At 40.9% G+C, this 14039-nt stretch overlaps 1 protein-coding gene across 1 annotated transcript in view; it reads left to right on the top strand.

Annotated features, from left to right (window-relative positions):
- The first annotated feature begins 4629 nt into the window (after positions 1 to 4629).
- PSMB7 (proteasome 20S subunit beta 7) overlaps positions 4630 to 14039 on the top strand; it is a 55938-nt gene continuing 46528 nt past the window's right edge. The window contains exons 1-5 of the mRNA XM_020872084.2: positions 4630 to 4748; positions 5187 to 5280; positions 6048 to 6145; positions 7344 to 7484; positions 12787 to 12902. Of these exons, the coding sequence (XP_020727743.1) occupies positions 4687 to 4748; positions 5187 to 5280; positions 6048 to 6145; positions 7344 to 7484; positions 12787 to 12902 (511 nt within the window). The 5' untranslated portion in view covers positions 4630 to 4686. The remainder of the gene's footprint in view (positions 4749 to 5186; positions 5281 to 6047; positions 6146 to 7343; positions 7485 to 12786; positions 12903 to 14039) is intronic.

Raw genomic sequence — 14039 nt, 5'->3', positions numbered from 1 at the left:
GAGGCTATGATGTGGCACAGAGTCAGGCACTAAGGAAGGGTTTAATAAATAGTGAGTGAGTGAATGAATGAATGAAGTGCTTTACACTTCACAGTTCATGTTCTTACTTGGTATGCACGAGGCAAGAGGAACATTGTAATGTGCTCTCCTTTTATATACATGGAAACAGATGAGCAATGAAGAGACCAGCCTCCAATCACACAGCTGGGAACGAGCTGAGCTTGGCTTGCTTTTGTTCTAGCAAAACCCTGAGGGACACGGAAGCTTGGGTTCCAGCTGGACTGTAATTGCCAGGGGTCGGGGAAGCGGTGCTGGGTCTGGTCTGGGGCTGGGAGGCATGTGGTTCAAACTGTGGCTCTGTTACTTAGCTGTGTGCCACTTATCATCTTGAGCCCACGACTTCGCTTCTCTGGGCCTCAGTTTGCTCACCTGTAAAGTGGGGCGGTGATGCCTGGCCTGTAGGGACTGCCAGCTCCCAGAAGGCAGGCACTGTGTCTGTCCCTGGATCATCTGTTTTCTGTGTCGGCATATTCTAGGATGACCATGAGACCTGGTACACAAAGTGGTTAGAACAGGTCGTGGGAGGCACACAGGGAATGTTGGTTGTTACTATATTATTTGGAAAAAGGCACAGAGAGTCTGATGGCTTCCCTGAGGTCACACAGCCAAATCCAGAGCAGAAGTGGTAACTCTACTTGTCAGTTAGGTTTGGTGGCACTGCCAGGGATTAAGCTGGGACTGTGTCCAGGCCCAGGTTCAGGACTGGGCTGTGTCCCAGGGCGCAGCAGTCATGCTGGACAGGGAGGCTGACGCAGGGTCTCTGGTGCCGGGGATCTATCTACAGCTGCCTCCCCACAGCCCTGCCCCAGGCGGAGTGGAGTTTTCAGGGCCTTGGGCTGGCTGTCTCAGGGGCCGGTCCAGGCTGCCTGGAGGCTCTCTGTCGCCCTCTGCTGGGTTCCGGCTGCCTCTGCTGAGCCACTTCCAGAAGATGGAAGACAACGCCACCTCTTCAGCTCGTCTGGGTGTGAAAACCATACCAAGGAGACCCAGTTAGGAAGAGAAATGCCCCAGGACAAACTGAGATCACAGGTCATTTCCACATCCTTCCCAGGCTCCTCCAGCTCCCGTCCAGACTCCAGGGCTGGACACAGATGCCCCGCCACCATTCTCGGGGGGGTGAGGGTGGGGGCTCTGCTTCTTCTTGCTGCAGCCTCGGCAGCCTCATCACTGTTTCCTGAAAACAAAGCGTGCCAGGGCTTTTGTTTGGTTCTGTGTGTCCCATACCCCAGGCCTTCACTCGCGTGTCTGTCCCTCCTGCCTTCTCACCCCACGAGCTCCTGCTCTGTCCTGAGCCTCTGGGCTTCCGCAGCATCCGTCCTCCACCCAACCCTTAGCACAGCGGGCTGTGTGAGTCTTTCTGGGGCCGACTCTCCTCCCTTGGACAGTGAACTCGTGAGGTGTGTTCGTTTCCTAGGGCTGCTGTAACAGTACCACAAACCGGGTGGCTTAAGTAACAGATAAAACAGAAAGGCATTGTCAGGAATTCCCTGGTGGTCCAGCAGTTAGGACTCAGACTCTCACTGCTGAGGACCCGGGTTCCACCCCTGGTTGGGGAGCTAAGATCCTGCAAGCCACAGGTGTGGCCAAAAAAAGAAAAGAAAAGAAAAGAAACTTGTTGTCTCACAGTTTTGAAGGCTACAAGTCTGAGTCTGAAAGCAAGGTATTGGCAAGGTATGGTCCTTCTGATGACCATTCCAGGCCTCTTACATAGCTTTCGGTGGTTTTCGTGTTCACATGGTGTTCTCCATGCTTGAAGGTCTGTCTCTAAATTGCCCCTTTGAAAAGGACCTCAGTCCTACTAGATTAAGATCTACTCCAATGACCTCATTTTTACTTGATTACCTCCTATCTCCAAATAAGATCACATTCTGATGTACTGGGATTTGAGACATCAGTGTATCAATTTTGGAGAGAGGGAACAATTCAATCCATAATAAGAAGGAGAGGAACTCCATTGGATTCCTTTGTGTTCATTATCTCAAGGCTGAGTCCAGAGCAGGTGTGAGAGAGTGTGATGAACATTGTGAAAGTGGTCCTAAATTCTATTACTATTTCTACTTACTGACCCTATGGCATCTGGGGCATGTTGAATTATGACCTGTCCTATCCAGGTCTTACGGAGTTGAGCCTCTCTCATCAGGAGGGGGACATCTCTAGAACAAAGCCTGTCCTTTTACTTTTCACATTCAACAAAGCAGAAACTTGGTGAGCCAGGAGATACTCATGCTTTTTCATTAGTAGATTCCCGTGGAGGCAGATGAGTGAGGCTTCATTTTCCTTGGTTCTTGTTCAGTCACTAAGTCGTGACTCTTTGTGACCCCATGGACTGTAGCATGCCAGGCTTCCCTGTCCTTCACTGTCTTCTGGAGTTTGCTCAAACTCATGTCCACTGAGTCGGTGATGACATCCAACCGTCTCATCCTCCGTCGTCCCCTTCTCCTCCTGCCCTCAATCTTTCCCAGCATCAAGGTCTTTTTCACTGAGTTGGCTCTTCGCATCAGGTAGCCAAAGTATTGGAGCTTGAACTTCAGCATCAGTCCTTCCAGTGAATATTCAGGGTTGTTTTCCTTTAGGATTGACTGGTTTGATCTCCTTGCAGTCCAAGGGACTCTTAAGGGTCTCCTCTAGCACCATAGTTTGAAAGCACTCAGCCTTCTTTATGGTCCACCTCTCACATCCGTACATGACTACTGGAAAAACCACAAGTTTGACTATACAGACCTTATTGGCAAAGTGATGTCTGTGCTTTTTAATATGCTGTCTAGGTTTGTCATTTTCCTAATGTCACACAAAAGACCCAGAGAAGTAATAAAAAGGAACTTAACCTTTGACAAATATTTATTGAACACATAGTTGTGATAGGCATGATTCTGGGTGACTGAGATGACATTCATTTATTCATTCCTAGAAACAAGCTTTACACATAGTAGGTGCTGAGTGAATAATTTAATTACATAGTTGAATCATTTAAATATTTGCTGAATGAGTAAATTAATTCATCTCACAATTTTTGGGGCTGTGATCTATTTCTATGTAAACTTGAGCAAGTTACTTTACTTTAATGAATCTTAATTTCCATCAATAAAATGAGTTGAATTACATAGCTACTTTTTGAGGCTTGTTGGCAGGATGAAATGTATGTATTAACAATAATAGCAATTTATGGAGAAGTTGTTGCATGCCAGGATAAATGCTCTCTATGTACAGCTTTCAATTTTCACAGGAGCTTTTTAAAAACTGAAATAAAATCAACATAACAAAAATGTCACCATTTAAAAATGTGCAGCACAGTGGCTTTCATACATTCACAATGTTGTGTGACCATTACAAGTATCTAATTTCAGAACATTATCACCATCCCAAAAGAGACTCAGTATCCATCAGACAGTCACTCCCATTTTCTCCTCCTGCACCATCTCCTTGTGCTTATGCTTGGTCGTGTCCGACTCTGCGATCCCAGGGACCGTAGCCCACCAGGCTCCTCTGTCCATGGGGTTTTTCAGGCAAGAATACTGGAGTGGGTCGCCATTTCCTTCTCCAGGGGCTCTCCTCCACCCAGGGATTGAACCCGAGTCTCCTGTGTCTCCTGAATAGACAGATTCTTTACCACTGAGCCACCTAGGGAGCCCCACCCCATCTCCCAGTGACCACCAATCTACTTCCTGGCTGTATAAATTTGTCTAGTGAGGACGTTTCATAGCAATGGAACCCATTATATGTGGCTTTTTGTGCCTGGCTTCTTTCATTTAGTACCATGTTTTCTAAGTTCATCTCTGTTGTAGCATGTGTTAATGCTTCATTCCTTTTAATGGATGAATAATATTCTGTTGCACTGATGTACCACATTTTGCTTATCCATTCATCAAGTTGATGGACATTTGGATTGTTTCCATTATTTGGCTATTATGAATAATGCTGCTATAAACATTTGTGTACAAGTTTTTGTGAACATCTGTTTCCAATTCTCTTGGATATATACCTAAGAGACAATTGCTAGGTCTATGTTTAATTCTGTGTGTGTGGGTTGGGGGGGAAACTGCCAAATTGTTTTCTGGACAGCTGCACCAGGCACATATGAGTGTTCCAGTTTTTCCTCATCTCTGTCAACACTTGTTATTTTCTGTCTTTCTGATTATCGACATCTTAGTGGGTGTGCAATGGTATCGCACTGTGATTTCTAATGACTAATGATGTTAAGCGTTTTTTTTTTTTTTAATTTTACAGTAGCCTTTTGAGGCAGCTGTTTCCCCCATTTGGCAGCAGAGGAAACAAATTCAGAGTTGCAAGGAGGCGGTGGGGCTGTGCCTAGAAATTGGATGGGCTTGTCTCTGAATCCCCATGTAGTCGAATTTTCAGTAGACACCGCAGGATGCCGGGTCTGTGGCGTGTCCACCTTAGATAAAAAGTCCTTTCTCCGTACTCCGGAAGTCAGTTTCTCCTCCACTCCACTTGAGGCGCTCTATTCCAAACATCTCCAGGCTCCTCTAGGAGCCCGTTACTCTAAGATCAATCGCCCAAGCCCGGAGTTTGCTTCGCCAGTGCAGCCTTAGCTCACTGGTGGCGCCGGAAGTGTTTTGTTCATTTTGTTGGCTCCCGCCCCCGGCCTGGAAGTACTTTTTCGGGAAGATGGCGGCTGTGTCAGTGTATGAGGCACCAGTTGGAGGTTTCTCTTTCGATAACTGCCGAAGGTGTGGCCTTGCCCGGGGCCGGGTTCAGGGCGGGAGTAGGAGTGCGGTGTCGGGGTCGCAGTTGGGCTGCGGTCTGGGCCAGGACGTCCCAACGAAGGGTGGACAGAGAGGGCCCTTGGCTCGCGGCCCCTGTGACTCAGGGGAATCTGGGCCCGAGCGTGGCTTTCTCCTGAGGTCGGGTCCGCTCGTCCACTTTCCCAGGGCACCGGGACACCCTCCATCTCCGTCTCCTTAGCGTGGTGCGGGTCCTCTCAGACGCTCTATTGGCAGAAAAACGGGACAGTCGTCCTCTTTTGGAGAGGAACCAGTCAACATGGGCGTGAAAACAAATGCTAGTCGTTCTTCCTTTTCCTGAGTTCCCTGTTAAGATACTCTTCCTGCCAGTGCGGCACAATGTGGCCCTGGCCTTCAATGCTTTATTCTTTCATTTGCTCTCAGAAATGCCGTCTTGGAAGCCGATTTTGCAAAGAAAGGGTACAAGCTTCCCACGGCCCGGAAAACTGGGACGACCATCGCAGGTGTGGTCTATAAGGTAAGCCGGAGCTGGCTGAGAGCAGGAGGAACCAGGCCACCTGGTCTCTTTTACTTCTCTCGGCTGTGTGAGGAAAGACACATCTTACAGCGTACTACATCAGGAAAAGGTCTTTTAGGAGAGACTGTGTGTGTCAGTTTTTTGTGCACTTATCGACAGTTTATATTCTTACCTCGCTTTGCAGTTTTCGATAGGAAGCCAGTTTTCTGTCTTAACGTTACTACTTGAGGAAACAGAATGATGTACTGGGAGAAAACGGGGTTTGTTTAACCGTTTAGCTTTTTTTTGTTGCTTCTCACTTGCAGGTCATTTTCATTCTCACAACCACACTTTCCCGTCCAGGTGGACATAATAACTCCTGATCTAAATTGTTGTAAGGGTCAAAAGAGATAACTGGTTGTTGTCGTTGTGAGAGGTTTAGAGCGACATCTTTTAAAAAGAAATGGACAGACCTGGCTAATTTAATGGAAGGATTTCTGCATCTTAATCCAGACTTTTCTCATATTGGCTCTGTGATCTGTAAGGAATTTACTAAATCTCTGAGCCTCATTTAAAAACAGGAGTGATATTTCCTACTGTCTACTGAGGGTTCAGCCAGTAATGTTTATTAAATAAGCCTTTTCTTGAATGCTGAAAGTATAACACAATATTTCAGTGGGTGGGGAAGTGGTTCAGGGAACAGGGTGTGGTCACTATTTTTTTTTACTGAACTAGAGTTCTGTTTATATATGTGAAGTTGTTTAAAAGTATGTATTTTTAAAAAACAGGATGGCATAGTTCTTGGAGCAGATACAAGGGCAACTGAAGGGATGGTTGTTGCTGACAAGAACTGTTCAAAAATACACTTCATATCTCCTAACATTTAGTAAGTATTGATTAGTTCAAATAACTCATTTTTAAACATATCAGGGGTAAAATTGCATTTACTGTTTCTCAATAAAACCTGTTGTTAAGTCTGTATTTTCTGTCTCCTTTAAATGGCATTTCCATTGACATAAAGAAGCTATCCTCCAGTCCTCTTTTTGCTTTAGTTCAGTTTTGACCCAGTTCTGCCTTTTGTGTGCATTTTGAATCCAGTCCCTCCTATCCTTCTACTGAGGCGTTGGTTTGAATTCTTTTTTCTCAGCTGGACTATTGCAGTTGTCATTTAAATGGTCCCTCTGCTTTTGGTCTTTTCTTTATCTCTATTGTTCACTTTTCTGGCATATTGGGTTTTGTAAAACACAGATCTCATAGATCTCCCTTTCCTCTTTAAAATTTTTTCAAGAGATTTTTCACATTTCCACACTGCTTTCAGGATAAAATTGAAACTCTAGTATGATATTTAAAGTCATGTACAATTTCACAAAAAGATTATCTTTTCATCCTATTTAGCTGGTGTCACCCTGTGTTCCAGTTATACCTGGACTGTCTCTTATCTCCTTCATGTCCCTGTTCCTCTCATGCCCAAACTGTTTCACCCTTGCTTTTGGAGCCCCTCTGCTTAGAAATGCCCTTTCTTCTCTGTTTGTATAATGTTTTTATTCTTTGCTTCCAAATCCAGCTCAAATGAAACCTCGAAGATCAGAATGAATTGCTCTTTCTTCCAATTTCCTGTAGCATTTTCTACCTGTGCTACTATATTGTAGTATATGTCTCTTATACTCAACTTTGAAATCAAGTGCTATTACTGTGTCGTATTTTCTTTATCCTCAGCACTTTGAAATGACTGGTACCTAGTAGTAGATACTTGGTAGATGTAAATTGCAAGACTTGTAACATTTCCTTGCTCTTCTGTACAACTTGAGTGTTTTCTCGTATCATGAAATGCACACTCTGTTAAGAACATAGAAACTAATGATTTGCAAGGTTCTGCTGCACTACAGAAATATATTTACATGTAATTAGATGTGCATTCTTAATTTTATGTTTATTTAAGATTGGTTAGAGTAGTTACAGTGCATGTATACTCAAAAACATCTCTCTCTATCCCTCACCTTTGTGGATGTTTTCCAAGAGGCTTCACTTCTAATTGAGCCCTTTGGTAATTAAATTTCAGCTACACTTCTAATTGTATTTTTTAGTTGTTGTGGTGCTGGGACAGCTGCAGACACAGACATGACAACCCAGCTTATTTCTTCCAACTTGGAGCTCCACTCCCTTTCCACTGGCCGCCTTCCCAGAGTTGTGACGGCCAATCGGATGCTGAAGCAGATGCTTTTCAGGTAAGGTTTCAGGATGGGGATTTCTATAGCATCTTTCTTAGATTTTTCTATAGCATCATGTCTTAGATTTTCAGCCAAGGGAGCCCTGGAAGCTAGAGAAAAAGCATTCAGAAATACACATTTAATCCAGAAATCAGTTGTTACTGAAAAGCTACTCTAATTTCATAAGGCTTTTGATAATGTATTTGAATTTATGGGGTCTGTTTTTTTTCCCCATAAATTAATCACATGTGACCAACTGAGTAATTTCCTGAAGTTTAGGGTATTTCTAGATACAAAAACCTTTTTTGTTCTTAGTTAGAAAGTTAGAGCTGGAAGTGGAAGGAACCTTTAAGTTCATCTTGTGAACACGCACAGATGATTGTTTCCTCTCCCTCTTTTAGGGGCAAGGTAACAATGAAATGAAAAGTGATAATTTGTAGTTGGCTGTGAGTCAGTATAATACTGTTAATATCAACCAACATTTATTTGTTTGTGCCGGGCTGTGTGCTAAGTGCTTTATGCATGATCTCACTTTATCCTTTTAGCCTTGTGATGGGGCTGTTAACATCTCTAATTATAAGTGAACAAACTGAGCTTTTAAAGAGGTGCAGTCATTTCCTGCCTTATCTTCACTCCCTGCTGACTCCCACAGAGAGTTCCTCTTAGTGGTTTTGTTTCTCTTTCGTCCTTAACGATCACACCATCAGTTGGTGTTTGTATAGGTCTTGACAGTTTCCACATTTTAAGTCCATTTTTCATTTGCTCATAAAGAGAAGAGAGGTAGTGTGGTATAGTGGAAATAGCCTAGGCATTTAGTCCTGAGTTGTAACAATTGGTTTCTCCTTTTGTGACTGCCTTAACCTTTAACAAATTCTCTCCTCTTTCCTTCTTTATAGAATGGACACCATGGTATCTTTTTAAAATTTTTTTGAAAAGTTGATCAAGAGGCCTTTATTTTGGCCCTCATCATTCATTAAGCAGCCTACACAAGACATTTTCTTTTTCTCTGCCCCAACTGGTAGCAGCTGCAGCCAGTCCTATGAGAGTTAAAAGGGGAGCAGGAACAGAGAGCAAAGATTCTAAGCTCACAGGCCATATTCAGCTTATAGAGAAATTTCATTTGGGTCACATAGTGTATTTAAAAAGTAGTGGCAAATAATTATAAGTTGGGAGCTTTGAATTTAAAATATGGATTTCCAGCCTTTTTTTTTTTTTTTTGATAAAAACTCATATAAAGTGGGCTATAATCTGGGACTCAGTGGCTATTGTTGCCTTTGGAGGTGAGAGCATGTGTTCTGGTGTGTCAGTCACTTCCCTGTTTCCTGTCTGCCTGTACCTTCCCGTGACTTGTAGGTTTTCGTCTTCATGGCCCTGGGCCCTCGGTAAGTGGATATGAGGTTTAACGTAGCTGTGCAGCAAGGCCAGTGGAATAATTCCCCCTTTTATACAGTGGAAGATACCAGAGTTTGTGAGTCATATGGCAGGAAGCCTAGTCATACTTATCCAGTTCCTACCCTGACTGTACTGAGTCTTTATGTCGGCAATTTCCATTTATTTATGTATGTAATCATCATCCTAATACTAGAGAATTATCACCTATCAGATTCTTTCAGGACAGTGTGAGAGCTTGTTAAAGTACTGTTGTCAGGATAACTGGACACTTGTGATTTGATTTTAAATGCAAAGCTCCCTCTCGTGGTTTGTGTGGTGCATTACATTTAAAACAATTTTTAAGCTTGTAAAATTGCAGTAAATAGCCTATTTCAAGATTGCTTGCAGTGTCATTTAAATCTAGCAGATGTTTCTGTTGATCTCTTTAGAATGTTTCAGAAATTCTAAAATCTCTTGTTTCAGTATTTTATCTTTTGGTTAAATACTGTGTAAAAGTTGAATTTTATCAAAGTTTTGAGAAGAAAACTTAAAAATTTATGCCAGGATTATTATGGTTCTGTCTTTTGACATTTTGTTAGTTACATAAAGTGAGTCACTAGTATAAGGGGAAAAAAGCATAGATTTTGACGTTAGAACTTTGCTTCAGATCTTGTCTACAGTGCTTACATTGTATGACATTAGCCTGTTCACTCTTCTTAGCCTCAGTTTCTACCTCAATAAAATGTGGATAAAAAAAATAAAATGTGGATAATAGTTCTGTTTCTCTAAATTTTGGGAGAAAATGAATAAAGAACCAAGCTTATGCAGTGCCTTGTACAGGGCCTGATACACAGTTAGATACTCATTCAGAGGCTGAAATAGAGTACAGGGTGTACTCTAAAAAAATTGCTATTTTTTTCCTCCTAAATAATCCATTTTCTTGTATGTGAATCAGTGAGAAAAGAGGGTTTGATAAACAGAAGTGAGCATCTCTTTCCTTATTTAAACAGTATTTTTATTTTTCTTCTTTGACTATATGTAGAAGATGTAAATAATGCTTGTTCCTTCTGAACATGGAACCTTCTTATTGAGTCTATCAGAAATGTTTGATATACTAGTCTATATTCTGGAAACTATTTGAATATGTAGAGGCTTTAAAAATTGATTTTATTATATTGTACTTTTTTCCCCCTTAACAAAAGATGTGTATTCATCCTAGAAAATTTTGAAAATACTGAAAAGCCCAAAGAACAAATTGAAACTTTGCCATTTAGGGAGAATCACATTTTGGCTTTGTATATACATTGATACTTATAATGTTTTTATTTGTTTGTCCATTCATTTGATCCTTTCTTCTGCCTTTCTTTCCATAAGTGCATGTTCACAGTAAAAAAAACTAATATATGTTTCGATAGATAAACAAAAAAATATAGAAATTATCTGAATTTCTACCACCCATAAGCAGTTGATGCTAATTGGTTAATGTACACTCTTCGGGGTTTTTCCTATGTTTAATAATACATGTTTTGTTCTATAAGAATGGGATGCTAGTTGTGCATATAACCTAATCTTTTCACCTACCAGTGCATCTTGAGTAGTTTCCATGTTGGAATACTTCAAAAAGAAAATAATCTCTTTTTATAAGTTATTATAAAAGTAATCATTGTAAAAATTCAGACACTACAGAAATGTGACAGGAAGGAAGTAGATTTCAACTGACATTCTGCCACTGAAGCACATGTAGTATGAAACTTTGAGATCTGTTTTTTGAGACCTTTTATACTCTGCATATATACATACTCATATATGTGTTTGCAAAAGTGGAATACTGCTCTCTGTTGTTTTATAACTGACCTTGTTCACATAATAGTGTACTGTGGTATTGTTCCTACCAGTAGATGAGCTAGCTCAGCATCTAGGGATTTTACCTTGAGCCTGTGGAGGAGTTCTATAGACCTGTAACTCTCCTGAAAGAGTGAAAAATTTGTGTGTGTACACTTATTATGGGTGAGAATTCTACAGTTTTAATCACTCTTTTAGAGGGGTCTGTGCCCCATAAAAATTTAACAGCCATTGATCAACATCCTAATTTTTGTTGGATCACAGTTATTATTAACCAGTTTTTAAAGAGTAACAATATTGCCTGTTTTAAGATGTTTAATTATAAGGTATTCTGTGGATCCTTTGGAGTGTAGAATCTCTAGGTGCTTGTGTTATTAATTCTTTAGGCTGTATTCTAAAATAAATTCCTAGAAGTGGAATTGCTGGGTCAAAGATAGGAGCATTTAACATTTTAATACATATTGCCAAAATTGTAGCCGAGAAAGATTGTTCTAAGTTGTACTGCCATCAGTTGTTTATGAAAAACGTGGCCTGATTTTTAATGATTGTGTAGTGTTCTGTTGTATAACTAGCTGTCTTAGTTTAGGTAATTCTGACTGTTTCCACTTTTCTAGCATCATAAACAGTTACTGCAGTAAACATTCTTATGATTCATTTCTGCATATTTGTCCTTTTATATCTTTAGAATTAGATTCCTGGAAATAGAATTTCTGGTTCAATTTTAGGGATTTCATTGACTTGCCAAAATAGCTTAGACTCTTTTAAAGGCATCAAGCAGATTATGTTTTATCTTGGACGGGAACTAGCTGGTTATTATTGACTTTAACTAAACAGTTTGTTTGGCAGGATATATATATATATATTATATATATAGGATATATATAGTGGATCAAGCACTGGGCTGGGGTGGGACTGGTGGGTCTGGTGATTCTCTGGTTTCTCACCCCAGAGTTCTTAGATCTACTCTTGAACCTGCTGCCAGCTCATGTGGCTTAGGACCAGTTTCTTCCTCTGTCTGGGCCTCTCTTCCCTCTTGAGACTGCTTCTAAAATCCTTCCCTGCTCTTTATTTTTTCACTTATAAATGGAAGATTTGAAGTAATCAGTTGGTAATCAAGGGACGCAGGAAGTATTGGACTTGACCTAGAGCACTTCCTGATGGGTAACTGTGTCTCAAACAATCTAAAATTAGGACTTTGGCTTTTGTGTTAATTTATTTGTATCAATTTTAATGATTGTATCATCAGGCAAATTCAGCATGTTTTAGTGTCATTTTTCTTCCCAAATAGCTAAAGGCTTACATTGGAGAACTTTAAATCCAGCATGTTTGTCCAATATAGCAGTTCTAATGGTAAAAAAATTGAACTATATGTAGGGAAAGAAATCTATAGAAGTGTAAAACCAACCAAGTAGAGAGTCCAAAGGAGCAAATATGTACAGAATTAAACAGCTGGGGTCAGGTGGAAAATGTCTCTCCCACGTTCTTGAGAGAAATGACTTTAAACTGTGGACAGTAGCAATGGGTTTATAAACTGTCATGGAGTTATTTCATGGTTCACTTCCCTGCATAACGAAATACTTTTTTCTTTTGCTCAGTATGAGCTCTTAGCTGCCATAATTTTGTGGATTTATTCAAGGGAAAGGTATTTTGACACAGGTCATTTTCCTGCAGTGAGGTTGATAATTTGAACAATTTTAGTTTAGTGACAGTTCACCATTGACTTGGAAGGGAGCTCATCTGCTAATCACAGCGAGGTCTGATGGGAGGGGTGCTGTGATCTCGGAGTAAGCCGCGCTTGGCTCTGAGGCTTCCTGACGTCTCTACAACCAGAACTGTAGTGTCTTCTTTTGAAGGGGGCTGGGAGGCAGAGATGATGGAAGGCACGTGGAGTGCTTCCTACAATGTACAGTTGTTTTTTTAACTGATAGATGTTCAAGTATGTTTGCTCCCTTCCCTGTTTTTTCCCCATCAGAACAGTAGCTATTTAATGAAGCAATAGTAGTGAAAGAAAAACTTTTGTTGTCTGACTTCCCATGCAGCTTTTGAATAAGTTATAGTGATGCAGTGTAGACTCATTTTTTTTTCTTATGCATGCTCTGATCACCAGGTATCAAGGTTACATTGGTGCAGCCCTAGTTTTGGGGGGAGTAGATGTTACTGGACCTCACCTCTACAGCATCTATCCTCATGGATCAACTGATAAGTTGCCTTATGTCACCATGGGTGAGTATAATGTTTCCCTGTTGTTTCAGAATCCTCTTATTTACCAAAGTAGTCTCTAAAAGAACTGGTTTATTTCCTGATAGAGGAGGCAGCCCAGTGTGCTTTGATTCCTTCTACAAATATCTGTTGAGTTCCTCCTGGAGATTAGGCCTATTTTGTGTGCTTGGGATATAGCAGTGAACAAAATTTAGACCAAATGTCTTGCCTACAAGGAGTTTATATTTTAGTGGGGGTGGACAGACAGTAACAACAGCTTTATGTTAGAAAGTGATAAATACCAGGAGAAAAAAACATAATGTAAGTGATATTATACCACAGTTATGCAAGATACTACCTTTGGGGGAAACTGAGTTAACAGTGTACAAAAACTTGGTTTATTATTTTTCTTACATCTGCCTGTGAATTGACAATTATCTCAAAACAGAAAGTTAAAAAAAATTAATGCAGTATAAGGGGACTTGAGAGTGTTGGGGTGGAAGCCAGATAGTAGTGGTTTTTTTTTTTTGTTTTTTTTTTTTTTTTTAAGTCAAGAACTTCTTTTATTTTAAAACAGATAGTAGTGTTAAACAGGAAGGTTACATAGGTTCGTGAAGGTGAGGTTTGAGTGAAAGGGGCTCCCAGGCGGAAGGAACGCTAGACTGGAGGCCTCACTGGGGCAATAGGCCTGGTACATGCAGAGATTTTTTTGTGACCTGAGTCTCTGTTTGCCATTTAATCTCTGAGGGATCCTGGACACTTAGGGTTCCTCTCTGAACCTTGATTTCCTCACTCTGAGATGGTATCAGTAATACCTACCACGTGTGTACCAGGTTATGATGATTAAAAATAATGTACATAAACCACCTGACCCAGTGCCTGGTCTACAAATAGTAGCTACACTTTTTAGGTCAGCTTTGTACATTTGTATTTTAGCTCTAAATGCTAGATGAGTATATTTTTTTTAATAACTAGAAAAAAAAAAAGATAAAATTACTTTAGAAGAGTTGGGATTATTGAATTTAACTCTCATGCTAAATTTCTGAGTGAAATTGCATATGTCCAGAAATTTGAACAGGCCTTGTGTAACTGGCGTTTTTCTAGATGTTGTTTACCTGTTACATTTTTTTGTCTTGGTATCTTGGCTCTGCAGAGCCAGGG

This window comes from Odocoileus virginianus, chromosome 2 (assembly GCF_023699985.2).
Source record: "Odocoileus virginianus isolate 20LAN1187 ecotype Illinois chromosome 2, Ovbor_1.2, whole genome shotgun sequence".
Lineage (NCBI taxonomy): Eukaryota > Metazoa > Chordata > Mammalia > Artiodactyla > Cervidae > Odocoileus > Odocoileus virginianus.
This window is presented reverse-complemented; position numbering and strand designations above follow the sequence as displayed.